Here is a 26,199-nt window from a genome sequence, read left to right as displayed (position 1 = left end):
CTGACAAGCTTTGGCACAGCAGAGGATACCATTAAAAAAATGGTACAGAATGGGAGAAAATAGTTTCAAAATGATGCCACTGACAAGGGCTTCATCTCTAAAATATACAAACAACTTGGGCAACTCAACAGCAAAAAAGCCAACAACTCAATTGAAAAATGAGCAAAAGACCTGAGTAGACTTTTCTTCAAAGAAGATATACAGATAGCCAACAAGCACATGAAAAAATGCTCGACATCACAGATTATCAGAGAAATGCACATCAAAACTACCATGAGGTACCACCTCACACCTGTCAGAATGGCCATCATTAATAAGTCCACAAATAACAAATGCCGGAGAGGATGTGGAGAAAAGGGAACTCTCCTACACTGCTGGTGGGAATATAAATTGGTATAACCACTATGTAAGACAGTATGAAGGTACCTGAGAAAACTAAATATACAACTACAGTATGACCCAGCAATCCCACTCTTGGGCATATATCTGGACAAAACTTTCCCTGAAAAAGATACATGTACCCGTATGTTCATTGCAGCACTATTCACAATAGCCAAGACATGGAAACAACCTAAATGCCCATCTACAGAGGAACGGATTAAGAAGATGTGGTATATATATACAATGGAATACTACTCAGCCATAAAAAAGAACAAAATAATGCCATTTGCAGCAACATGGATGGAAACAGAGACTCTCACATTAAGTGAAGTCAAAAAGAGAAAGACAAATACCATATGATATCACTTATATCTGGAATCTAATATACGGCACAAATGAATCTTTCCACAGAAAAATATCTCACGGACTTGGAGAATAGACTTGTGGTTGCCAAGTAGAGGGGGAGGGAGTGGGATGGACCGGGAATCTGGTGTTAATAGATGCAAACTATTGCCTTTGCAATGGCTAAGCAATGAGATCCTGCTGCATAGTGCTGGGAACTATATCTAGTCACTTGTGATGGAGCATGATGGAGGATAATGTGAGAAAAACAATGTATGTGTGTGTGTGAGAGAGAGAGACTGGGTCATTTACTGTACAGTAGAAACTGACAGTACACTGTAAACCAACTATAATGGAAAAAATAAAAATCATTAAAAAAAAAAGTACCAGTGGTGGAGTTCCCCTTGTAGCTCAGGAATAAGGACCCCAACTAAAATGCATTAGGATGTGGGTTCCATCCCTGGCCTTGCTCAGTGGGTTAAGGATCCAGTGTTGCTGCAAGCTGTGGTATAGGTCACAGAAGCAGCTGGGGTCTGACCTTGCGGTGGCTGTGGTGTTGGCCTGCAGCTGCAGCTCTGATTCCACCCTTAACCTGGAAACTTCCAAAGGTTGTGGGTGGGGCCCTATAAAGACAAAAAAAAAAGAGTACCAGCGGTAAGTACTGGCAAGTGCTAAGAAAGACAGATGGGCAAATTGCTGCTCTGAGCACTGAAAGACTTCATAGGTCGGAACCTTCCCGGAAGGGTGCCATATCTACAGGGGAACAGCACAAAGGTTCAAAGGAGGTGGGGGAGGGGGAGGGAAGGTGTGGGGACCTGGAGCTAGGAAAGCAGAGGGGAGAGGGTATACTCACATGGGGGGCCCCCGCAGGGGCTAGACTACCTGAAGACTTTGAATCTAAGATTTCTGGAAAGCGCGACCCGCCTCCTTAACTCGTTAGCCGATCAACTAAGTCCCAGACCTCCAGGTGACTAAACAGATGGAGCCGAGATTATAAACCGAGCCACGCTAGCTCGCTACCTCGGTGGATCTCTGGGCCTTTTCCATCAAGAGCTTCTCCTTACAGGATAGGAGGGCGGACTCCAGAGAGTGAATCTGTTCCCACCTGGCCGCCGCTTTCCTACAATCCTCCCATTCGGCGGTCCCTAATATTTGGGGTCGGCTCCCGGCTTTCCTGGGCTGTATCAGAGTTGACTTTGGAGGGGTCCTGTCCAGCCCTCTAGCCCCGCCTCTGCATCCTGGCCTCGCCCTAGCCACGCCCCCTCTCCGGTCCAGTAAGAGATCCACTCGTCTCCTGCCGCCACGGCCCCTCCCAGGTCCTCAGCCACCCTAGGCCTTCTCCCTTCGCACAAGGTCGACGGGGTCCGTGCTCCAGGGCTTCCCTGCCCCTGTGACCCCGAGCCTCCCAGTCCTGCCCGCTCCGCCCTGGCCCCGCCCTTCCATCCTGCTCTGGCTCTGCGGCTCCGCCCTCCGGGCCCCGCCTCCCCCCATGACTCTGTGGTGCCCCCTGTCGGCCTCGCGTGCGCTCTGCGGTTGCCCGCGGACCCGCCCACCTCGCGCGGTTGTCGTGGAGAGGGACGCAGAGTCGACGCCACGGCAGGTGGGTCTGGTCCCTGGAGGCGGAACAGAGACCCTTGATTCGGCCACTTCCAGGGCGAGCCCCATAGAGCCCCGTCCTGAATCCGCCCCCGGAGTCCTGCAGACCTCACCAGCATGTCTGGCGAGGCGAGCGCACCACCGGTGGCCTCACCCAGGACCCCTCGTCCCGGCATCCAGAAGTCATCCGGCTCAGTGGCCAAGAAGGGGGATCGCGGGGCCAAGGAGAAGCCGGCGACTGTCCTGCCGCCGGTGGGCGAGGAGGAGCCCAAAAACCCTGGTACAGTGGTGGCGGGGTTGGGGGGATCATGGCCTCTAGGCTTCAGCTCCGCGCGCTCCCAACCAGCTGCTCATCGCTCCGGCTAGCCGGGTTAGAGTGGCGTCATCGCTGTGCCAGGCACTGGCAGCCGAGACAGGCGAGCCAGCCAATACTAATAGAATTTCTGGTTTTAGGGAGTGCAGCGTGGAAACGGGCGCCACTGGCTGAAGTTCAGTATGTGAATGTAACTAGCTCCTGGCACATAGTTAAGAGTGTTGTAAGTGGTAACCATTATCAGATGTGCACGTTATTAGGCACGTTTCTTCTCTCTAGTCGGAGTCTTGCCCTGTCTACTGGGGGGGGGACAATGGAGATGAAGGTAAGAAAGTATTTTGTAAACTGCAAATTCACTTCTTCACTCAACAAGCATACATTGTGCACCCACTGTATGCCAAGTGCCATACTCCATCCTGGGATATGAATCACGGTTTTATTCCCAGCACAGTTCCTAAAACTCAGCTTGGCAGATGTTTGAATTGAACTTGATCTTAAAGAACCCACGCTGGCTCGGGAGGCTGACAAATACGGTAAGATGTGCTAATATATATGAGAGAAGGTCTGAGAAGTGATGGGAAGACACAGGGGCACTGCCAGGAGGTGACTTTGAGTTGAGTTTTATAGGTATTCACTCATTATTCAACAATTACTTTCTGGATGCCTGCTCTGCAGCCAGGTCCAATACAGAGAGAAGGAGATGGACACAGTCCAGCTGGAATGGAATTTACATTCTCTAGGAAGAGAAAACCATTGGAAGAGTATGGGTATGAGAGTGGCTCTTTATATTGCGATTGATAGAACCCCAACCCAAACAAATGATCCACAAAGTGGAATTTATTGGAAGTCTTCTTGTCCTTTTAGGGCTGCACCTGTGGCATATGGAGGTTCCCAGGCTGGGGGTCCAATTGGAGCTGTAGCTGCCAGCCTATGCCACAGCCAGAGCCACAGTAATGCAGGATCGCAGCTGTGTCTGCAACCTCCTCCACAGCTCACAGCAACACTGGATCCTTAACCCACTGAACGAGGCCAGGGATCGAACCTGCGTCCTCATGGATGCTAACCACTGAGCCATGATGAGAACTCCTATTGGAAGTCTTCTTGATTCAGATCCACCAGATTTGCCATCAAAGAGGGACTGGAACTTGCTCTCTCTGGACTCATGGAAAAACAACTTGGGAAGAAAAAGCTCTGCTTGTCAGACTTGGTCAAATGCCATCTCCTTGTCAGTGCTGGTAGTTTTTTTTTGGGGGGGGGGGGAAGTTATGAGGCTGGAGGAAGAGAATTTTCCAGAAGGAGAGACAAAACAGTATAGAATCTCCTACAGATATGAACACAGTTGAAACACTCTCTCTCTCCCACATCATTCTGGCCGCTGTGTGGAAAATGGAATGACAGGGGAAAGAATGCAGACAGGGAGCTGAGTTAAGAGGCATTTCAAAATAGCCCAGGAGAGGGACAGTGGCAGTTGGACTGGGGTAGTAAGAGAGAATGGATTAGTCTTCTTGGAAAACCACTTCCGGGCTAGAAAGAGTTGGTGAAGTAGCGGATGGAGTGGCAAGTGAGGGAGGTAGCTAGAATGATTCCATGTTTCTGTACTGGGCACAGGGTGGGTTAAGGTGGAGGGCCTAAAGGAAGAGCCCACAAGAGACCTCCAAGGGATGATGTCAGCCGGGCAGCTGGACACATGGGTCTGGAGCACGGAAAAGAGGTCAGGGAGCTGCTGATGTTTGGGTGCATCTAGGCCCTGGGAATGAGGAGGATTCCCCTGGGAGGGAGGGTGTAATCAGAGAGAGGAAAGGGCTCAGGAGGAGGAGGGAGATGGGGGGGGCTGAGGAGGAGGAGCTGGAGGAGGAGGCTGGGAGGGATGAGGTCAGAGGGGAGGGAACGAGAGTGAAAACTGCACAGGAGAGTTCCTGTTGTGGTGCAGCAGCAATGAACCCAACTAGCATCCATGAGGATGCGGTTCGATCCCTGGCCTCGCTCAGTGGGTTAAAGATCCCACATTGCCATGAGCTGTCGTGTAGGTCGCAGACAAGGTTTGGATCCCATGTTGCTGTGGCTGTGGTATAGGCCAGCAGCTGCAGTTCTGATTCACCCTCTAGCCTAGGAACTTCCAAATGCCTCAGGTGTGGCCCTGAAAAGAAAAAAAAAAAACGTGCCCTCCTTGAACTATCTTTGGCATCACCTGTGAGCTGGTCAGAAATGCAAATTCATGGACTTCACCCAGCCCTTGGAATCAGAATGGGAGGGCAGAGAACCAGGCAACTGTTTTAACAGGTTCTCCTGGTGATTCTTACAGACGTACCTTAAAGTTCCCGTCGTGGCTCAGTGGTTAACGAATCCGACAAGGAACCATGAGGTTTCGGGTTCGATCCCTGGCCTCGCTCAGTGGGTTAGGGATGTGGCGTTGCTGTGAGCTGTGGTGTATGTCACAGACTGCGGCTCGGATCTGGCATTGCTGTGGCTCTGGCTTGGGCTGGTGGCTATAGCTCCAATTAGACCCCTAGCCTGGGAACCTCCATATGCAGCGGGTACGACCCTAGAAAAAACAGAAAAAACAAAACAAACCAACAAAAAGTTTGAGAATCTGTGCTTAGACAGAGGTGTGGTGTGAGTGAAACAAGGAAGGGTGGGGGGCTTCCCAGCAGGGGGAAGGGCCTGGGAAAGCAGGCAGTGTGCAGGGATCCGCTGTACAAGGGGGTCCCCCAGCCTCCCTGTGTCTCCCTCACCCACCTCCTCCAGTCGGTTAATGTCTTGGGTCTCTCTGTTCCCCTGATGGCTGGGTGCATGAGAAACATGCCTCCTACCCCTTTGCCCCAAGAACCCTCAAACCTCTCTGCGCCTCACCCTCACACGTGCTGAGCACAGGTCCTCCCAGTCCCCCCCGCACCCTCCCCGCTGGCTCCCTGTACATGTGAGGTGTGTGAGGTCCTCCTGGGTTCTTTGCTTTGCTCAACATCAATCCTGGGACACTGGGCAGTCCTAGCAAGGAAGGAACATGGGAGCAGGCTGGACTGGGGACATCCTATGGGAAGCGAGGGTGTAAGGGGCCTCTGCCCATGCGGTGGGTGGAGGCGCCCACAGGTAAAAGAGGTGCCCTCCTCGTCTCTGTTCCACGCTCTTTAGTCCCTTCTCCCAGGTCTGGATTTCCCACTGTTTCCACTTAAGTGTTTTCAGTGTCAATTTCTACAACGCATCTTACATGTTAAAAATGACTGTAAGGGAGTTCCCGTCTTGGCGCAGTGGTTAACGAATCCGACTAGGAACCATGAGGTTGTGGGTTCAATCCCTGCCCTTGCTTAGTGGGTTAAGGATCCGTCATTGCCGTGAGCTGTGGTGTCAGTCGCAGACGTGGCTCGGATCCCGCGTTGCTGTGGCTGTGGCATAGGCCGGTGGCTACAGCTCCAATTCGACCCCTAGCCTGGAAAACTCCATATGCCGCAGGAGCGGCCCAAGAGAAAACAAAAAGACCAAAACAAAAAAATGACTGTAAGGATGTCTGAGTCCGAGGAGGGGGCCTCTGCTCACCCGAAGCCTCGGACTACAGAGCGTGGGAACGCGGCACGGATCCTCAGCGGGTGGAGGCGCGGGGCCGGGTGGGCGTCCTCTGGTATCTGCTGCCCTCTGGTGGCGGCCTTGGGCTACAGCCGGCGGGCGCGGCGCGGCGCGGCGCGGCGCGGCGCTTCCCTTGCGGCTCTCCTCCCCCACCCCGCAGAGGAGTACCAGTGCACCGGCTTCCTGGAGGTGGACTTCGCCGAACTCTGCACGCGGTGGGGCTACACGGACTTCCCCAAAGTGGTCTCCCGGCCCCGCCCGCACCCGACTTTCGTCCCCTCCGCTTCTACGTCGGAAAAGCCCACCATAGGTGAGTGACAGTGGAGCCCCCCGTGTGTCTGCTGCATCCACCGCTAGCCTCCCATTGCACCGCCAGCCGAATGGCCGGGATGCAGGGCAACGTGTGTGTGTGTGAGTGAGGGGGGTGGATGCCAGGAGGCAGATGGGGAGGTGGGGGAGTTTCTGCCTGTCTTTCCAAACCCTCGCAGAGTCCGGACTGGCCGAGTCCTGCGATCCCGCCACTCTGGCACCGTGGGCGTGGGGCCCAAGCAGGTGACTGCCCTCTTCTTCCTTCCCCTTCCCTCGTGCTGCCTTCTAGACGATCAGCGGCTGTCGGGGTCCTGCAGCCTCAACAGCCTGGAGAGCAAATACGTGTTCTTCCGGCCCACCATCCAGGTGGAGGTGGAGTCTGAGGACAAGTCGGTGAAGGAAATCTACATCCGCGGTGAGGTCTCCCTCCGGCCCCTCTCACCTACTGCCCCCCACCCCATCCTTCCCCTCCTGGCCTGAGGCTCCTTCCTCCCCTCCCTTCCGCAGGTTGGAAGGTTGAGGAGAGGATCCTGGGTATCTTCTCTAAGTGTCTGCCTTCCCTCAGCCAGTTGCAGGCCATCAAGTGAGGGGATACGGGATGGGGGAGGGGCAGGGGCCAGGGTTGGGGGCACCGGCTTCTGGTGGCCTGGGAGAACTGAAGGGGCACGGAAGACCCTGGGGACTGTGGAGAGGTGGGGGGATGAGGAAGGGTGTCAGAGTGGTTGCTGAGGACAACGTGGGAAGGAAGTGACACCCCCAGCTTTGTTTCTGTGCTTCCCACCCTCTCCAGCTTGTGGAAGGTGGGGCTGACTGATAAGACCCTGACCACCTTCATCGCCCTCCTGCCTCTCTGCTCATCCACGCTAAGGTCAGCAGAGGCAAACAGGCAAGGGGGGAGGCTACCTGGGGATCCCGGCTGGCTGGCTGGTCACAGGGGAGCAGTTTGGGGACAGGAGTGGCAGGTCCGGGCTTCCGTGGCCTTGGCTGGCATCCCTGTAGAAAGAGGGTGCTGCTAGAGTCTGAGGGTATTTTGTTTTGTTTTTAAAATTTTAAATTCTCATTTATTTATTTATTTGCTTTTTTTAGGGCTGCACTCACAACATATGGAAGTTCCCAGGCTAGGGGTCCAATGAGAGCTACAGCTGCCGGCCTATACCACAGCCACAGCAACGCAGGATCCCCAACCCACTGAGCAAGGCCAGGGATCAAACCTGCATCCTTGTGGACACTGGTGGGCTCTTAACCCGCTGAGCCACAACAGGAACTCCACAAGAGTCGTGTTAGAGGCCACCTTATCGCAGGTCACTAACTCCAGGGAGTACCTCTTCACTTGGCACCCTTCTGGGTTTATAGGCAGGAGAACTGTCACATAATTTCTTGTATCTAGGGAGGGGGGATCCGGAGTTCCCGTCGTGGTGGGATGGAAACGAATCCGACTGGGAACCATGAGGTTGTGGGTTCATCCCTGGCCTAGCTCAGTGCATTACGGATCCGGCGTTGCTGTGGCTGTGGTGTAGGCCGGCGGCTACAGCTCCGATTCGACCCTTAGCCTGGGAACATCTACATGCCCCAGGTGCGGCCTTAAAAAACCAAAAAAAAAAAAAAAAAAAAAAAAAAAAAAGGAGTTCCCGTCGTGGCGCAGTTGTAAACGAATCCGACTAGGAACCATGAGGTTGTGGGTTCAATCCCTGCCCTTGCTCAGTGGGTTAACGATCCGGCGTTGCCGTGAGCTGTGGTGTAGGTTGCAAATACGGCTCGGATCCTGCGTTGCTGTGTCTCTGGCGTAGGCTGGCAGCTACAGCTCCGATTAGACCCCTAGCCTGGGAAACTCCATATGCCGCGAGAGAGGCCCAAGAAATGGCAAAAAGATTAAAAAAAAAAAAAAAAAACCCAAAAAACAAAAAACAAAACAAAACAGGAAAAAAAAGAAAAAAAAAAGAAGGCATTCTTTGCGTTTCCAAGCTGTTCCCAGGAGCCCCACCCTTCTTCCTGTCACCTTCCCTCATCTGGCCTCAGGGGTGCCTCCTGGATCTCAGTTCTCCTCTACCCTCAGGAAGGTGTCTCTGGAGGGGAACCCGTTGCCGGAGCAGTCGTATCACAAGCTCATGGCAGTGGACAGCACGTGAGACTCCTTGCCTCAGCCCCTTTCTCTGGGCCTGACCCCCATCCCAAGTCATCCTTCGTTCCCACCCTTCCTTGCCCCTCTGGCACCTCCCCAAGGTTCCTCAATTCCTGCCTCTCCACCCTCAGACCTAACGGGCCTCCTCATACCCCCAAGTTTGCCGAGGAGGTTCGGGCGAACGCCCAGGACCCCATGTTTCCATGGACCCACGTTCTCCCTCCCGCTGCCCAGGATCGCGCACCTGTCTCTGCGGAACAACAACATCGACGACCACGGGGCGCAGCTCCTGGGCCAGGCTCTGTCCACGCTGCACAGCTGCAACCGGAACCTGGTGTCGCTCAACCTGGCCTTCAACCACATCGGGGACGAGGGCGCGGGCTACATCGCGGACGTACGTGCGGGAGCGCGCGCGGCGGGCGGGGACCCAGGCGAGCGGCGGCGGCCCGGGAGCAGCCGGTTCACGCGCTCCCTCGCTGCCTCCGCAGGGCCTCCGGCTCAACCGCTCCCTGCTCTGGCTGTCCCTGGCCCACAACCGCATCCAAGACAAGGGCGCCCTGAAGCTGGCCGAGGTGGGTGTGCCGACTGGGCGGGGCCGGGGAGCGACCCCGGCTTCCCGAGCGGCTGATTGCCAGTCGCCGCCTCGCCCCAGGTCCTGCGCCCCTTCGAGCTGACGCACACCGAGGTGGTGGAGCGCCGGCGCCTCCTGCTGGAGAAAGGGTCGCAGGAGCGCTCGCGATCGGTGAGGAGCTCCCTGAGCCCCTGGAGCCACTTCCCAGCTCCGCTGCTTTTCAGCAGGCCGGCCGGCCGTGTCCTAACCCGTCCCCCCTCCCTGTGCCATGACCGTTTTTCTCTCCGACTTCTGAACACATTTAACAAACCTTTGGGCTGTAACTGCAGAACAACTGTCCCGGGCTACTGGTAGAGTGTATTGGTTAAGAGAAAGGACTAGATTTAAAAACTTCAGGAACTTGAAATCCTGCTCTGTCACAAAACAGCTTGGGACCTTGGACCTCAGTTTCTCCATCTCTAAAATGGGGATAATTGTCCCTACCTGGTAGGATTGTTGATAGGATTAAATGAGTTAATTCATCAATGCACTTGGAACAGTGCCTGGCACTTAGTTAAAAAAAAAAAAAAAAAAAAAAAAAAGCTGGATTCTCATCGTGGCTGGGTGATTAACTAACCCGACTAAGATCCATGAGGATTCGGGTTTGATCCCTGGCCTCGCTCAGTGGGTTAAGAACCCAGCTTTGCCGTGAGCTGTGGCGTAGGTCACAGACGCAGCTCGGTCCCATGTTGCTGTGGCTGTGGTGTAGGCCGGCAGCTGCAGCTCCGATTTGACCCCCAGCCTGGGAACCTCCATATGCCGTGGGTGCAGCCCTAAAAAGAAAAAAAAAAAAAAAAATCTACTGGAGTTCCTGTTGTGGCTCAGAGGGTGGATCTGAGATAGTCTCCTTGAGGATGTGGGTTTGATCCCTGGCCTTGCTCAGTGGGTTAAGGATCTGGTGTTGCAGCAAGTTGCAGCATAGGTCACAGATGGTGGCTCTGGTGTGGCTGTGGCATAAGCTGGCAGCGGCAGCTCCTGTTGAATGTCTGTATGGTACAGTTGCAGCCTTAAAAAAAAAATGTTAGCTACTATTTCCTCCCTCATTATAAGACTCTGACTGCCCCTCCCCCATCCCAGCCCAGCTCATCCTGGGGTCTCTGTGCCATTTCTTCCCAAACCTGCACCTGCCCCAAAGGCGTCATGTTAGCATTTAGGCAGGGAGATGGGGGTAGGTGGTGCTGCACCCAGGCACCCAGGCATGGGGCTGGCATGAGGCCCCCCTCACCCCTCCGTCTCCTCTCATTTGTGAGCACAGCCTTCCAACTCCCGACACGGGGACTCCAAACCGGAGCGTGAGAAGAATCAGCTGATGGGGGTCAGCAGTTTTGCAGTGGTGGACAAGACAGACAAGACGCAGGCCATGAAGACCCCTAAGGGCCTGGGCAAGAAGAAGGAGAAGTTGGGGGTAGGTGCGCTATGGGCAGCAGGGCCCTGGGCGGTGGAGGAACAGGGGAGGCAGCTTCTTAGATACACAGGTGGGGGTGGAGGGGAGGTCTTTGAAGGTCCACCTCCAGCCCAGGGGCCCAGTGCTGGCCCTTCCCACACCTGCTCCCGGTCCCCCAGGGAGGTAGGGCTCTCATTGCTCTGTGGCCCCCTCCACAGGAAGTAGTGAAGAAAGAGGAGAAGTCAGGGACAGGGCAGTCGCCCACCCAAGGAACCCCTAAGAAGGAAGATTCCACAAAGGCCAGCAAGGGGAGTAAGTGCCAGCACCCTCTGTGGCGCCGCGTGGGGCGGAGGAAGGGGGCAACCGAGGGGCTGCCATGATGTCTTCTCATGATGATGTTGGAAGCCCCTCATATCTGACCTACCACATTCCACACCGGTTCCCCCGGGCTGCACACCCACGTGGCCTTTTCTTTTTAGGGCCGCACCTTACCTCGCTGGGGGGCCCCCTCCAACTCTTTCTGTCACACCCAAACCCAAAGTCTGTCGGGGTCTCCTTCTCCACCCCTGCCCATTCTTTGGGGAAACTGGGTGGTATTGGAGGTCTGCACCACATACTCTGCTCCTCTTCCCACCCCAGAGGTAACCATCCCTGAGCAGAAACCAGGCAAGGGGAAAGGGACCAAGAGCGGAAGCAAAGAGAAACGCAGCATCCTCCTGGAGTCAGAGGTAGCTCCCAGAGAGTGGGGTGGGAGCACGTCCCTGGGGTCCAGGCTGCCTGGGAGCTCTCACCCCCCCTCCCCGGGGGGCCCCTCCTGGAGTAGAGTCTCCAGCCCTGTGCAGTGGAAGCAGCCACTTCGACTCACACAGAGTCCTCGCTCCTGCCCCCCTCACCATCCCAGCCTGGGCTTGCAGGGCTAACAGAGCTCAGTGCCCCTTTCTTCCTTTCCTGGCTCATTAGGAGCCCACACATTTGATCCTTGGCCTCAAGGCACCTGCTTTCCAAAAGGCCATTGGTTCATCACCACCAGGTCCAGAGTTACTTGTAGATGCACAGGAACAAAGCACATTCTCTTCTGCCCCTCCTGGAAGCTCCCCAGGAAGGCAGGGTGTTTTCCTAGGTGTGGTATTGCCCCCGCCCTGTGCCCAGCAACTTGAGACCTTCTCTCCTCTGCCCCTGGAGCCTCCCTTTACTCTTTCAACTTGGATCAAACTTGTTCTTTGGAATCGTTCCTGGACTCCATAGTACCCACCCCTCCCCAGCCCTCCAGCTGTTGGTGGGGTCAGCAGCCTGAGGGGCTCTCTCTGTCTTTACACAGGCATATTTCGTTGTATTTTGCTTGACAGATAATTGTGTTTTCACAGATGGAAGTTTTGTGGCAAGCCCTGCTTGAGCAAATCTATCCGTGTCATTTTTTTTTTTTTTTTTTGTCTTTTTGCTTTTTCTAGGGCCACTCCCGCGGCATATGGAGGTTCCCAGGCTGGGGTCTAATCGGAGCTATAGCTGCCGACCTACACCACACCCACAGCAACTCGGGATCCGAGCCACGTCTTCGACCTACACCACAGCTCATGGCAATGTCGGATCCTTAACCCACTGAACAAGGCCAGGGATCGAACCCCCAACCTCATGGTTCCTAGTTGGATTTGTTTCCGCTGCGCCACAATGGGAACTTCTATTGGTGCCATCCCCCCCCCCCCAACAGCATTGGCTCTCTTCATTTCTCTGAGTCACCTTTTGATAGTTCTTTCAAAGTTTCAGACTTTTTCATTATTATTAGATTTGTGATGGTGATCTGTGCTCAGTGATTTTTGACGTTACTACTATACTCCCTGATGCTTCAGATGATGGTTAGCATTTTTTTTTTTAGCAACACAGCTTTATAAAAATTAAGGTATACGCATTGCTTTTTTAGACCTAATGCTATTGCACACTTAATAGACTGCAGCATAGTGTAAACATAACTTTTATACATACTTAGAAACCAAAAGAATTCATGTGACTCCCTTGATGGCAGGGGTCTGGAACCAAACCTGCAATATCTTCGAGGTATGCCTGTGTTCCATCATCAGAAGACCTCCCCGAGGGAGTTCCCATTGTGGCTCAGTGGTAATGAACCCGACTAGCATCCATGAAGATGCGGGTTTGATCCCTGGCCTCGATCCGTGGGTTAAGGATCCAGCGTTGCCATGAGCTGTGGTGTAGGTTTGCAGCCCCGGCTCGGGTCTGGCATTGCTGTGGCTGTGGCGTAGGCTGGCAGCTACAGCTCCCATTTGACCCCTAGCTTGGGAACTTCCATGGGCAAACTTCCACATGTTTGTGCAAAAAAAAAAAAAAAGACCTCCCTGACCCTAGGTAGAAAATGTCCCCTCCCCTCTTAGGAGTCTTCTCTCTGGCGCCCAAGACAAGAGCTTACAAAAGAGGTGGTGGGGGTTGCCTCTCAGTGCCAGTTTTCGGACCCTGCCCTGGGCTTGATCCAGGCTGCTGTCTCTTCCCGAGACTGTTGCATTTTTTTTTTTTTTTTTTTTTTTTTTTTTTTTGTCTTTTGTCTTTTTTGTTGCTATTTCTTGGGCCGCTCCCGCGGCATATGGAGGTTCCCAGGCTAGGGGTCCAATCGGAGCTGTAGCCACCGGCCTACGCCAGAGCCACAGCAACGCGGGATCCGAGCTGTGTCTGCAACCTACACCACAGCTCACGGCAACGCCGGATCGTTAACCCACTGAGCAAGGGCAGGGACAGAACCCGCAACCTCATGGTTCCTAGTCGGATTCGTTAACCACTGCGCGCCACGACGGGAACTCTGTCTTTTGTCTTTTTTGTTGTTGTTGTTGTTGCTATTTCTTGGGCCGCTCCCGCGGCATATGGAGGTTCCCAGGCTAGGGGTCCAATCGGAGCTGTAGCCACTGGCCTACGCCAGAGCCACAGCAACGCGGGATCCGAGCCGTGTCTGCAACCTACACCACAGCTCACGGCAACGCCGGATCGTTAACCCACTGAGCAAGGGCAGGGACCGAACCCGCAACCTCATGGTTCCTAGTCGGATTCGTTACCCACTGCGCCACGACGGGAACTCCCTCGAGACTGTTGCCATTTTCCTCTCATCCTGCCTTCAGCATCATCTGCCACGAATCCATCCATCCTCAGTGTTCCACTGTTAGGAAATATTTAGCGAACTTGAATGCCAACCCACTGTTTCATGCCTTCAGCTGGCACCTCTCCCCTCATCTTCAGCTGATCAGGACCACATACTATTCAGACATCAGCTCACAGGGTCACTTCCTCCAGGAGACTGCTCCTGCCTCCTGAGGCTGGCTAGCTGTCCTTGCTCTATGCCCCTGGAGTACCGAGGGGTACGGTACCCCGGAGTACCCCTGCCAGCTCTCCATTACCATGTTACCCTCTCACTGTCAGGCTCCTGCGCACAAAGCTGCTTCTTGAGGGTCTGGGCTTATTTGTCTTTGTATCCCCAGCACCTGGGACAAAGCCTGGACTATAGCCGGCCCTCAAAACATGTATGTTGAATGAATGAATGAATGGCCTGTTGACCAGCTCCCTTCTCCTCTGCTGCAACTAGTATTCTGCCTTAGCAGCTGGTTGGGGAAGCTACTGAGATGGTCAACCCTCTCCTGGAGCCTGTGGAGCACCGAGATGGGAAAGTTTTCATGCCTGGGAACAAGGTCCTTTTGCACCTCAACCTTCTCCGTACGTCTTCCAACTCATCCCCTCCACCCCCTGCCCTCCTGGCAGGAGGCTAGCCCATGCGGCCATGAGGGCACCCGGCCCAGCTCCATGGAACAGAACCTGGTTCTCCCATGGCTGGGCATCCTGACGATGAAGGCCCTCTTGCACAGGGTGAGGGGGAGTTGGGCTCTGGGTTGGGCAGTTAATGAGGGGAGTGAGACCATCAAAGGCTGAGGGAAGTCAAAGGAGGCATCTGAGAAGAGAGTTGGGGTGCACAGCTGGGTGGGGAGTTAGTCCTGGGTGAGTGAGCTGGGGGCTGCGGGGGCGAGGGGTTAGCTGTGGAGCGAGTGGGGTGCACAGGTGTCCCGTGAAGGTGTAGGCGGGCTGGAGGTTGGTGGTGTCGGAGGCCACCTCGTGGGCTCCTTCCACCAGGAAACCGCATCACAGAGGTGGGGCTGGAGGCCTTCCTCACCGCAGTGCAGTACCAGGTGCAGTTCTCCAAGTCCAAGAGCGCGTCCAAGGGCCCTGTGGGACTGCTGTGGCTGTCCCTGGCGGTGAGTGCCCATCTTTGTCTCCTGATGCAGCTGCCACAGGCAGCTTGTGTCTCCCCATTTCCAAGGCAGGCCTGTAGTTCCTCTAGTGGTTTCTTTTTGTTGTTGTTACATTTTAGGGCCACACCTGCAGCATGTGGAGGTTCCCAGGCTAGGGGTCTAATCGGAGCTGTGGCTGCTGGCCATCATGGATCCTAGTCGGGCTCATTAAACGCTGAGCCAAGAAGGGAACTCCCTCCCACAGTTCTTTTATTCCAACACAGCCTCCATCCCGCTTGCTGCCGGATTGGCAGCTTACACTCCTTTTGCCTTTTCTCCATGTTCTCCGGCCCCTCACCCACCTCGTCCCAGGAAATGTTTTTCTTCTGGATGATTAATCCTCATTGCTTTGGTTAGCTGTCAGCCTTCCTTTTCTTTCTTTCTTTCTTTTTTTTTTTTTTTTTTTTTTGTCTTTTTGCCTTTTCTAGGGCCGCTCCCGCGGCATATAGAGGTTCCAAGACTAGGGGTCTAATTGGAGCTGTAGCTGCCAGTCTATACCACAGCCACAGCAACGCCAGATCTGAGCGGCGTCTTCAACCTACACCACAGTTCACGGCAATGCCGGATCCCTAACCCAGTGAGCAAGGCCAGGGATCGAACCTGCATCCTCATGGATGCTAGTCAGGTTGGTTAACCGCTGAGGCATGATGGGAACTCCAGCCTTCCTTTTCTCCCTCCAGAAAAACTACTTCTCCCCACAATGTCCTGCGTATGCCATGATCCAGGAACTGATGCTGCCAAGGGATCCTATCAGCAAGGCCAAGCACAGAGAGGAGGAGGCCATGGCTTCCTCCTAGCCCCCTCCCACCTTCTTCCCAGAGATCCTGGGCCAGGAAGCACATCTCTTTCCATGTGTGGCTACACCTCCCTGGGGAGAGCTCAGATCATTAACAAAGCCTGTTGCTGTACTTTTTCCTTTGAGGTTGTCTGAAATCTGTTCCTGAACCACTCAGGACACTTGGACTTTGAGCCTGTTCATGTTATGTGGCCAGAACTGGCCAAGCTGCATTATGGTTCTGCTTGGGCGGGGAAGGGGGGGTGTCCTAGGTCCTCTGGTGGCCCGAGTTACTTTCCCTCTGTGCTCCCTAGAGGACATGTGCTAGGCCAGGGTTTTCATCGTCTCTGTTCTCAGAAGCAGAAAGGAAAGACGGGATAGCAACGGGCATGCACAAGCCGATGGAAGAGTGTGGTGGGGCGGAGAGTTGGCTCCACCAGCCCAACCTCCCCGCTGCTGCCCCAGTGTCTGGATTGGTTTGGAGGAGAGACAAGCGCTCAGCTTGTGGAATTGTAGAGCTGGCAGGCTGCTCTGGGGAGGGTGCCAAGTCTTTCAGCATCTATGCAGCAAAGGCCAAGCACTAAACTCAAACCTTAGTAACACTGCCTGCTGCTGTCAGCCATCTGAAACCAGAGCCACCCAGACAGTGTGTGGCCCAGAGGAGTCAGGAGGGCTGGGGGCTGGGTGCCCAGAGAACACAGGGCTGGCTTCTGGGGAGCGGACATCACGCTACAGGGAGCTGCCTGAGAAGCAGCCCTTCCTCACCCCTGGGTAGATGTAACCTGGCCACGTCCTCTCAGCCCTACCCCGCCTGCCCGAACCCCTGCTCCTTGAGGCTCCGTGGCCCTCACAGTCCTCTTTGCTTCCGACTGCTGCGCTGCCACTCAGCCATCTGGCAACTGGTACGGAGCTGCTGCAGGGAAGATGGATCAGGCCTTTGACTTCCCAGCACGGAGAACATCGCACTGGTCACGACCAGTCGGCCCTGCCCGAGTCCTTCTAAAGCTCAGTGAATCCTTACAGCCCTTGTCCTCATCCCTCCCCTTTATCAAGAACAACTCGTGTATCAGTTCTCATACCCGACTAGGCTGAGTTCCCAAGGTCAGCGCCCAGCATCATGCTGGGTTTGGGAGGGAAGACATTAGACGGTTAAGGCGGGGAGAGAACTTGTCCCCTTGCCCAGCAATGAGGGTTGGACAGTTACAGTCCTGGGGATGTGGCCGTGTCTGCCTGCTGGAGGACGCGGAGGGCTGAGGACAGGGTAGCCGGCTGGGCCTCTGAGATGACCCTTGCCTGAGTGTTGCCTTTAAAGTCTTGAAGCTCACGAGGGCAGCTCATGAAGTCTCTTAACTCTGCAGCCACTGCTCCTCTGTCTGTGTGAGTGTGTGTGTGTGTTTATTTTAGTCTTTTTAGGGCCGCACCTGCGGTACATGGAGGTTCCCAGGCTAGGAGTCGAATCAGAGCTAAAGCCTACACGAGAGCTCACGGCAATGCTGGATCCTTAACCCACTGAGCGAGGCCAGGGATTGCACCTGCACCCTCATGGATACCAGTCAGATTCATTTCTGCTGAGCCACAACGGGAACTCCAGTGTGTGTGTTTAAACTGAGTGAGTTCAGTGTCTTTTTGTGTTTTGGCTGTGGGGCTGTATTGCTTAGTTTGCCAACTGCAGTTCAGCGAGTGCACAGACAGAGCTTTGGGAGAGAAAAGGGCAAGGCCTGGGCCTAGGGGGCTGCCTTTGGTCCCTCTACTCAATTCTCCTCGGTCTCAGAGGGAATGATCACAAAGTCTTTTGAGCACGGCAGTTCCAAGAATCACACACACACCGCCACAGTTGAAGAATATTTAACTTTTCTTAAAAAAAAATCTTAACCATGAAAGGAAGAAAATAAAAGAGTATACATTATTTTAACAGCAAAACAGTCATTTCCATATCTATATTTTATATATTATATATATATTTATATATATATATGTATATATACACCTAGCACAGTGTGTATATTCTATTAGTCACTGGGGAGTGGAGTGGACGTGGTAATAGGGGCCAAGGCTGCGGCGGCCCCTGGGATGGTCCTAGGTTAGTTTGGGGACTCCAGCATTCAACCCCCTTCTCCCACCTCCTGGGGCCCAGTTTTCAGCTCCGTACCTGATACACTGGTTTTCTCTAGGGAGAGGGTGGGGAAGGGTGGACACAGGTGGGGTAGGAAGTTCCCCTGAAGATGGGAAGTCTTGGGATGGGGTGGGGTGGGGGGAGTAGCTCAGCACCGGCCGCAGAGGCTGGGCTCTCGGGCCAGGAGGCCCGGAAGCTGGAGGCCTTCTCGCCCGCAGGGGACCGGGACGTGCTCAGGGCTGGCTGCACTGCTGGGCCCTGACCCTGGAGCTGGGCTGCTAACTAGGAGACCCAAGTGGATCTCCTCTTCCCTAGCGGTCCCTCTGTTACTGCCTCCGGCACGCCAGGATCAGAAACAAAAAAGGTCCAAGTTATTTACAAGAGCAAAGATGAACATACAATACATACATATTTATAGGAAACCAAAGTGACAAAGAGAGGCGAGGTGGAGACACCTCAGCCTGGGGGGCCTGCGGAGACAGGAGGGGAGGAAGAAAGTGCATTTACACGGAGCTGCCTCCTTTCACGCGCACTTGCATGTCTGAGGGCGCCCACACACACAGGCTTGCACACGTACGTGGGGCGGGGGAGCTTTCAGATGCAGTCAGCATGCTTAGGAGACACGAGGCCTTGAAGGGCTGGGCTGAAGGGGGCGGAAAAGACACTGAAACGCGACTCCAATCTGAGCAGACCAAGCAACATGCGGGTCTCCCCCCTGGGTCTGGGCTGGAGCTGTCTCCTCAACCGCCTCCACCTCGGGAGGAGATCTGGGGGCTCCCCACCCGGTGGCCCGCCTCAGGCCAGTCCCTAGAGGAGGAGCAGGGATATGGAGGACGCGGTGGTGGTCCGGGCGGCTACAGTCCTGGGGAGGTGGCCGTGTCTGCCGCGCCGGCTTCCTGCAGGGTGCTGGGGCCTGCGGAGGGTGCGGGGATGCCAGTGAGGAGCTCGCCTCTGAGAGACCCACCCTCTGCTCTGCCTGGAGAGTCCCCAGCCTGCGAGAGCCGCTCTTTAGAGCCACCCACTGTGACAAGGCCTTCTCCTCCCCCAGCAACCCTGGGGTTGCTCGTAGGACCCAGAAAGGGCTGCTACTGACACCCACTTGCCAGTCAACCCTCCAAGCCCACAGGTAGGCGTGGGTCTCCTTCTGGAGCCAGAACGCAGCCGAGGCCCCAGCCGCCCAATCTACTGCTTAAGAGCAGGGTTCAGGAGTTCCCGTCGTGGCACAGGGGAAACGAATCCGACTAGGAACCACGGGGTTGTGGGTTCGATCCCTGGCCTCGATCAGTGGGTTAAGGATCCAGCGTTGCTGTGAGCTGTGATGTAGGTTGAAGACGTGCCTTGGATCTGGTGTTGCTGTGGCTGTGGCTGTGGCTGGCAGCTACAGCTCTGATTTGACCCCTAGCCTGGGAACCTCCATATGCCGCAGGTGAGGCCTTAAAAAGCAAAACAAACAAAAAAGAGCAGGGTTCAGAGGGGAGACTAGGCTCCCCTGGTTTGTTATCTTCATAAGCCAAGGAAAAACAGGGCTCAGTTCTAAGCATCCTATGTTTAGGGGAGCTTCTGTGGGGCTTCCCTGAAATGTCCTCTTGTGGAGCTGATAGAGTGAATGGACGAACCGTAATCAGGGGGAAATGGGCTCCTTTTTCTCTCTTCCGTCTCCTCAGGCCCCATGGCCGTGTTTCCTCTCCAGCCGATGGCCTTCTTCCTGCCCCTTCCACCCTAACCCTGTGGGCTCCACTCACCGTCCTCAGGGCAGGGCCCCATTTCGTGACTGTCCCTGGAGTCAGAGGCTGGGGGTTCCTTGGCTGGAGGGGACAGGGAGCTGTCTGTCCATCTAGTTGGCTCTGTGTGGAAACTGCCTACAGGCGTGGTGCCACCGGATGACTCTCCCCCGAGGGACCTGAGCAGTTCTCTGTGGGCCAACTCCATGTCCTGGAAGAGGTGCGGGGGGACAGCTGCTCTCCAGCCCCTCTGTGCATGGGGGCCCTGGGCAAGGGGCTCTGGAGTCCAGGGGATGGGGCTGGGTCTGTGGGTGGCCGGGTGGGCTGAGGGTAGAGCCCGAGGCCAGGACCTAGGGCTCCCAGGGAGACAAGTGGTGGAGCTGACTCGTGCAGGTGACGGGTCTTGGGGTGATGGCCTGAGGCCTCCAGGGACCCAAGCCACTCACCTTGAGCCTGCTGAGCTTGAGAGTGAGCTGCTCGATGGTGCGGAAGATCATACCCACGTCCCTGAGGGCCAGGCTTGGGGGAGAGTGGCCAGGGTGCCTCTGATCTCCACTGCCTCCCCGCGGCGGGGGCCGAGGCTCCGTCTGCCAGGCAGGGAGGCCGTCGGGCTGGGAGGGGCTCCTGCGTGCCCCCAAGGAGTCGGTGCTGGAGTCTGGTGGTCCCGCCGGCATGCTGACGTAAAAGCAGTTCCCTGTCCCCAGCAAGACAAAGAGCTCAGGAGGCAAAGAGAGGAAGCCGAAGCCATCTTTGCTCCCCTCACGCTGCCTGCCGGTCTCCCCAAAGCCCTTCTCCTCCACGGAGCCTTCGAGATGGCGATTTGCTCAGCTTGGCCCAGACCAGGGGAAGAGGCTTCGTGGTGGAAGTTAAAGGAGGAGGAGCAGGGCAGGTGTTCCCTCTGGGAAGGTGGACGGGCTGGTTTTAGGTCCTTCTGAGAAAGGGGTGGGCAGCAGCGTCCTTTACGGAGGCCCATCTTGGGCTCTGCTGAGGAATGTCTGCACAGCCCCCTGTCCCAACCGCCGTCTATTTCACAGTCCTAGAGATGCCTCAACTCATCAGAGACAGTGACAGCTAGAGAAGGGTGCAGAGGGCCCCCAACAGGGCAGTAAGCACAGGTAAACTCCCAGGAGCCTGGGAGGCCATGTGAGCCCTTTTCCATGGTGACACTGGATGGTGGCTGCTGGGGGGGGAGTGGTGGCTCAGAAGATCAGCCAAGGACACTGGGCCCTTGGGCCAGGCTTCCCCGCCTCCCCTTCATGACTAAACCCAGGCTGCTTACCCCTGCTGCTCTGAACGGGGCCAGTGCCAGCTCTCGATGAGGGGCTGGCTTACGCTCTGTCCCCCCATCTTTAGGCCCACGTGACTGCAGGCAGGGCGCTAACTCCCCATGCCCAGCTCTGCCCCCGTAGGCCCTGAATTCCAGCCCTGGCCTGTCTCTGGCTCCGAGGAGAAGTTCATTACCCGTTGCCTCTGCTCCGCCTTCCACTTCGGGTGGCTCAGGTTCTGACTGGCCACACTCTGGTAATTCGGGGACAACTTTGCTGCCTGCCACCTCAGCTGCACCGACACCACCACCAGGGAGAGCAGAGGCCGAGAGAGAAGGACAGGGAAGGGAGAGAGAGTAGGAAGGAGAAGGAGAAGGGAGGGCGGGGGGAGGGGAGTGGGGTGGGGGGGTGTGGAGAAAAAGAAAAAGGGGAGAACAAAAGTGAACACAGGCTCACACATGATTACACCCCGGGGAGCTGCAGAGAACCGCTCCACCAATTCACCAGAGGACAGAGAAGGAAGGCCAGGTCCCAGAAACCCAAGAGAGAGTGAGCGCAGACCTCGGGTGGAGGGAAAGAAAATTGCTCCTGGAGAAGGAGGCAGAGCTGGGCACCAGGCGAGGCAGGAGACCCTCTCCCAGCCCGGATGAGCACCCTGCATCTGCCTTTCCTGCTGCACTCTTCAGACTGGGCTTCCCCCTCTTCAGCCTCCTCTCCCCTCCCTGGGCCCCCAGCCCAGCCAGGGCTGCCCTTTCTTGTCTTAAAGCCATCCTCCGTCCTCCACAAGCTGGGGGCCTTCCCTCGCCCCCTGTTCCCCTCTCACATGTCTCCCAGCCTTGTCCTGCGGCCCCTCCTCTGGGCTCCACCTCCAGGCTCGCTGCCTTCTCCATCCCACCCGCTAGCTCCTTCATGGCTGCTGTGTGCAATGACCAGTGGTGAGCACCTGCCCTTGTCTTTCTGGGAATGAGGCTCCTGAGATGTGCCAGGACCTTTCCTTTTCCTCAGGACTGGAAGGGCAGTGAGGGATGCGGGCAGAAACTGTCACGCTGGTAGCTGATCTGTGCCAGCCAGTAGGTAATATCCTCATGCTGTAGAATGAAGTCCAGAGATGACCCAGAATTTTGCCTCAGGTCACAGGGATCTTAAGTGATGGACCTAGGGCTCTGCATCTCGGATGTGCGACCCCAAAGCCTCTGCATGGTATCAACCTGGCTCCCTCCCTTCTGCTTCCGGTGCCAACTCGGTTTCCAGGATAAAGGCGGGGAAGAAAGGGACCGTCTGGAAGACTCATAGCGATGCTAGCGAAACTGGGGTGTTTGTCTCCCCAGTGGACAACCCAATTCATTTTACCTTTTCTCACAACTTTGTAACTTCCTGTTGCCTCTGTGCTTGAAGCTTCTTCCTCTGGATTCCTGTCCAGGTCAGGAGACTCCCAGATCCCAGAATTTCTGGTCCTTGGGGGCAGGTGTTCCAGAGAACGGAGAGCTACGTCCTCCTGCCCTGGCTGGCCCCGCTCTGGCCCTGAGAGCTGGGCATTGTCGCCTTCACCCCCAGGGGGAGCTCGCCCTGGGGAGCCTGGGTCCCAGGGGTGAGAAGTGATGCTGATGACAGAAGGTGTAGGTGTCAGGTCGTCCTCGGGCTCCCCAGCAGCCTGTGGGTCCATGGGGTGACCTGGCAGCAGGCTCCACAGGATCAGCTGCCGCAGGTTCTCCACTGGAGGGGAAACAGGGTGATGGCTTCCCGGACCCAGGACCGCACACTGCGCCAATGGTGGGGGTAGCGGTGCAGAGGCGGTGGGGAGGTCGCTGCTCCCCTCCCCGACCCCCACCCCCAACTTGGTGAAACTGCTTCTTGGGTCACAAAGTGGAGCTGGAGGACCCTGGCCAAGCGGCGGGTGGTGGTGGTGGGTGTGAGCTTAGGAGGAGGGGGTTGGGACAAGAATGACAGTTGTCTCCCTGCATTCATCTTTCCTCAAGCACAACAGAAAGAGCCTCTGAGCAGATAGTGGGTGGAGGCGGCTGCCCGCTCACATTGGCCACGCTACTGGGGCGCCAGGGGCCGAAAGTAGGGGCCATGAAGCACTGACCATCCTCCAGGGCTGCATCGGCGAGTCCTTCCATGAACAGAGGGCCTGGGAGGGGCCGGAGGATGGGGTCCCTTGTCCTGCTGCCCCTTTTCTCTCTATCCGGGGAGGTGGAAGGGTCAGGCAGGGCACCCAGCTCCTCTTCCTCTCTGCTGCCTTCCTGCTCGGGATCCTCCAGCAGGGCTGGGTGCTTCCCTTTGATCCTCTGCTGGGGTCCAGGGCCTGTTCGGGTGGGAGGACAGTGTATGGCAGGGGGAGACGAAAGCCACGAACGGGCTGATCCCAAGCCCGGCTTTGGCTTCAGGGGGCTGGGAACACTAGCTGATCCACTCCACAATGTTCAAGGAGCACTTACTACGGCCAATCGCTGGCCCAGCTCTTGGCGTCCATGAGTAAACAAAACAGAGATCCCTGCCCTGGGAACTTAAATTCCAGTGGATGGACACACAGAAAAATAAAATCAGTAAGTCAACTAAATAAACTGGAAGGTGAGACGTGCTATAGGAAAGAAGGAGCTACGGAGCAGGGGATGGCAGATCAGGAATGGTGATACTCAGCTGAGTGGTCAAAGAAGACACACTGGCGCAAAGCTAACCTGGGCACAGGACTTGGAGGGGATGTGGGGTTAGACGAAGCATTCTAAGCAGAAGGAGACAGAAAAGGCACCCAGCCAGGGAGCCCGCCAGGGGAGAGTTCTCTCTAAACCCGAGATCCTAAGGTGTTTCACATACAAACCCAATGCGAATCCTGTCTGGGACCCCCTCGCTTCTGCTCGTGCCAGCCCCATGACAGTAGCTTCAGCCCTTTGAGCTCCGCTCCCCATCCTGATAATTCCAGGGCCTGCAGAGTCTCCGAGTGCAGCTCTTTCTCCCTTAGGAACCTCTGGACTCTACCCGACAGCCTCTCCTCCTCCCCTGCTAAATACCTGTCACCTACAGAGCCCAGGTGGAAAGCTCTGCTCAAGGGAGCTGGCCTACACTCGCTCCAGTCTGTTCTCTCTCCTCTTCCAGACACTTTCTCTTTCTCACCGTTTCTTCTCTGCTCTTATCAAAACCTCTCACCTCTGGCCCGATGCCTCTCTCCCATCATCCCACCTGCACACCTCCCTACCTGGGCCGACAAAAAGGCCTACCTCCAGGTACCGCCTCAGGCTCTGGTCCACTTCGGAACACCTCTGAGTCATCCAGCTCTACCCTGAGGGAAGAAACAGCTGGGGTAAGAGGAGATCCTGCGCTGGGAATCCTGGCTCTCTGCCAGCCAGGTGACGGCCAGGTCATGAAATTCCACTCTGGCCTCCTGAGTCAGAAGGCGCAATGGAGGCGCAGGGTCTAAGAAGGGATGGGTTTAGATTCAGCACCTGCTGTCTGGCTGGTAACCTGGAGAGGAGGATGGGTGCCAGCTACACTTCGCCTGGTCCTGATTCTGCGCCCCACCCCCTCACCCTGCCTCAGGCACTGTCTCCATTACAGCCAGGGGAGGGAAGGATGGTGAGGGGAGAGCAGGCAGGGACAGAAGGCAAAAGTGTGGGGTACCTCCCTCCACGTGCCTGCTAACATTTGTCAGCAGAGGCTGCCCATCCTGGGGGTGGAGGTGGGGAAGGGCTTAGAAGCAGCAAACAGGTGGCTTGGAGAGGGGATGCTGAGGGGGTTGGGGGCCTAAGCACCTGCTGGGTGTGGGGCTCTGGTGGGCTGGCTCCTGGGGGCCGGGGGGCGGGGGGTGGACGGGCGTTGGGGCAGCTCCGGGGTGCCTGGTGGCGTTCCGCACGGCCTCTTCTAAGAGCTCCATCCACCTGTTGCCGGTAGGAACAGAGAGCACCAGGGGTGAGAATGGACCGAGGCTCACAGCACCTCCCCTGACCAAGTGTGGGTCAGAGCTGCGAAGCTTCCTCACGCCCTGCCCGGCGGCGTCCCGCCTCCCTCGTGTCCTGACAGGCTGCTCCCGTGGGGTTCTAGTACTCTCAGCTACCAATTCCGAAATACCAGCCCTCTGTTCTGCTTGGTTCTATATCTGTTTGGTCTCTCAAAATAACTCTCAAGAGGTAGCATTATCCACATCTTACAGACAAAAGCCCTGAGCCTGAGAAAACTGTCTGACTCAGCCTGTCTCCTGCCACCAAGCCACGCTGCATCTGTCTGGCCACTGTCAGGGGACACGGGTGGGTGGATGCCCAGCATGGGGGTGTGGGTCCTGGAGGCAAACACCTTTGAAGAATGCAGGTATTGGAGTTCCCATCGTGGCGCAGGGGAAACGAATCTGATTAGGAACCAAGAGGTTGTGGGTTCCATCCCTGGCCTCGCTCAGTGGGTTAAGGATCCAGCGTTGCTGTGAGCCGTGGTGTAGGTCGCAGATGTGGCTCGGATCTGGCGTTGCTGTGGCTGTGGTGTAGGCTTGGCAGCTGTTAGCTCCTATCAGACCCCTAGTCTGGGAACCTCCATATGCCACAGATGCGGCCCTAAAAAGCGAAACAAACAAACAAAAAGAATGCAGGCATTAGAAATGCTTGATGAGAGAAGGGAAGAAGCCAAGGGAAAGGGAGAGGCACCAGAGAAAGAAAAGCTGCAGCAGAAAGGCTGGAAGAAGGCTAAGAACCACCCCCGCACCACAGCCTACTGATGGGTCAAGGACAGCCACTCAGCAGGCTTCTCTACGTCCATCTTCTCTCTCACTCCCGCCAAGGCTCCTCCTGTGACTGCCCTGGGGCTCAGCCCTGGCCTCACTGTCCACATCCTCATATGTCCCAAGAGGATGGTAGTTACGTGTAACCCCTCAAGCAATTCTCACGTGTTCTTGTCCGATGATGTCAACGCCACTAGCTCGTAGATCTGGGGTGGGCCCAGCTCGGAGGTACAGATGATGAAGAAGGCTCGTTTATCTGTGTGAGAGAGAGAAGGGAGAAGGGTCCACACTGGGGGTGGCAGAGGCCTGACTGCAGCCTGGGCCAGGGCGACAGAGTGCTGACCGGGAGCCCTGACCTTCAACCAGATGGAGAAGGCAGCGAGAGATGGACCTGGCTCGTCAGAGCCACTTGGGGTGGAGTTCCCGTCACGGCTCAGCATAAATGAACCCGAATTGAACGTCCATGAGGACGTGGGTTTGATTCCTGGCCTTTCTCAGTGGGTTAAGGATCCAGTGTTGCAGTGAGCTATGGTGTAGGCTGGCGGCTACAGCTCCCATTCGACTGCTAGCCTGGGAACCTCCATATGCTGTGGGTGGGGCCCTAGAAAGACAAAAAAAAAAAAAAAAAAAAGAACTGCTTGGGGCTCATTTACAAAAAGGACATAGGCAATTCTGGGTCCCCTAAGGTCATCTTCACAGCCACCCCCACTACTTCCTGCTTTCCTGACAGGTGTAAGGTGCTT

The 26,199-nt window shown here is 55.9% G+C and overlaps 2 protein-coding genes across 29 annotated transcripts in view; one reads left to right on the top strand and one right to left on the bottom strand.

Annotated features, from left to right (window-relative positions):
* Nucleotides 2,236–15,796, top strand: LRRC71 (leucine rich repeat containing 71). 15 transcript variants are annotated; one of them, XM_021089658.1, is made up of 16 exons: nt 2,236–2,599; nt 6,351–6,500; nt 6,789–6,914; nt 7,007–7,082; nt 7,290–7,367; nt 8,553–8,621; nt 8,853–9,012; nt 9,107–9,190; nt 9,271–9,360; nt 10,484–10,633; nt 10,831–10,924; nt 11,252–11,340; nt 14,083–14,124; nt 14,203–14,314; nt 14,726–14,847; nt 15,564–15,796. In XM_021089658.1, the coding sequence occupies exons 1-16, from the start codon at nt 2,437–2,439 to the stop codon at nt 15,678–15,680; spliced, it is 1,722 nt and encodes a 573-aa protein (XP_020945317.1). In that variant the 5' UTR covers nt 2,236–2,436; the 3' UTR covers nt 15,681–15,796. The 15 variants fall into 15 exon arrangements, 7 of the variants coding, with proteins under 7 accessions (XP_020945317.1, XP_001929554.1, XP_020945313.1 ...); XM_001929519.5 differs by lacking the exon at nt 14,083–14,124 and having other exon boundaries at nt 2,239–2,599; XM_021089654.1 differs by lacking the exon at nt 2,236–2,599 and having other exon boundaries at nt 6,030–6,500.
* The window catches only part of ARHGEF11 (Rho guanine nucleotide exchange factor 11), a 115,224-nt gene continuing 106,517 nt past the window's right edge, over nt 17,493–26,199 (bottom strand). For 11 of the 14 annotated variants that reach the window (XM_021089639.1, XM_021089642.1, XM_021089640.1 and 8 more), the window contains 9 exons: nt 25,622–25,712; nt 24,504–24,629; nt 23,973–24,034; nt 22,844–23,062; nt 22,108–22,470; nt 20,954–21,049; nt 19,939–20,186; nt 19,514–19,703; nt 17,493–18,684 (listed from right to left, as the gene is read on the bottom strand). In XM_021089639.1, the coding sequence (XP_020945298.1) occupies nt 18,626–18,684; nt 19,514–19,703; nt 19,939–20,186; nt 20,954–21,049; nt 22,108–22,470; nt 22,844–23,062; nt 23,973–24,034; nt 24,504–24,629; nt 25,622–25,712 (1,454 nt within the window). In that variant the 3' untranslated portion in view covers nt 17,493–18,625. The remainder of the gene's footprint in view (nt 18,685–19,513; nt 19,704–19,938; nt 20,187–20,953; nt 21,050–22,107; nt 22,471–22,843; nt 23,063–23,972; nt 24,035–24,503; nt 24,630–25,621; nt 25,713–26,199) is intronic. The other 3 variants (XM_021089647.1, XM_021089650.1, XM_021089652.1) reach the window with 1 other exon arrangement.

This window comes from Sus scrofa, chromosome 4 (genome assembly GCF_000003025.6).
Source record: "Sus scrofa isolate TJ Tabasco breed Duroc chromosome 4, Sscrofa11.1, whole genome shotgun sequence".
Lineage (NCBI taxonomy): Eukaryota > Metazoa > Chordata > Mammalia > Artiodactyla > Suidae > Sus > Sus scrofa.
Note: the sequence above shows the minus strand (reverse complement) of the source record. Positions and strands in the feature narration are given on the sequence as shown.

What these genes read in the sequence shown, in the direction of transcription:
- LRRC71 (XM_021089654.1), top strand. Translation starts at nt 6,071, where the DNA reads ATGCCGCAGGAGCGGCCCAAGAGAAAACAAAAAGACCAAAACAAAAAA. An exon ending in CTCTGCTCATCCACGCTAAG is followed by an intron (nt 7,368 to 8,552) that starts GTCAGCAGAGGC and finishes CTCTACCCTCAG; the next exon opens with GAAGGTGTCTCTGGAGGGGA. An exon ending in GCGCGGGCTACATCGCGGAC is followed by an intron (nt 9,013 to 9,106) that starts GTACGTGCGGGA and finishes CTGCCTCCGCAG; the next exon opens with GGCCTCCGGCTCAACCGCTC.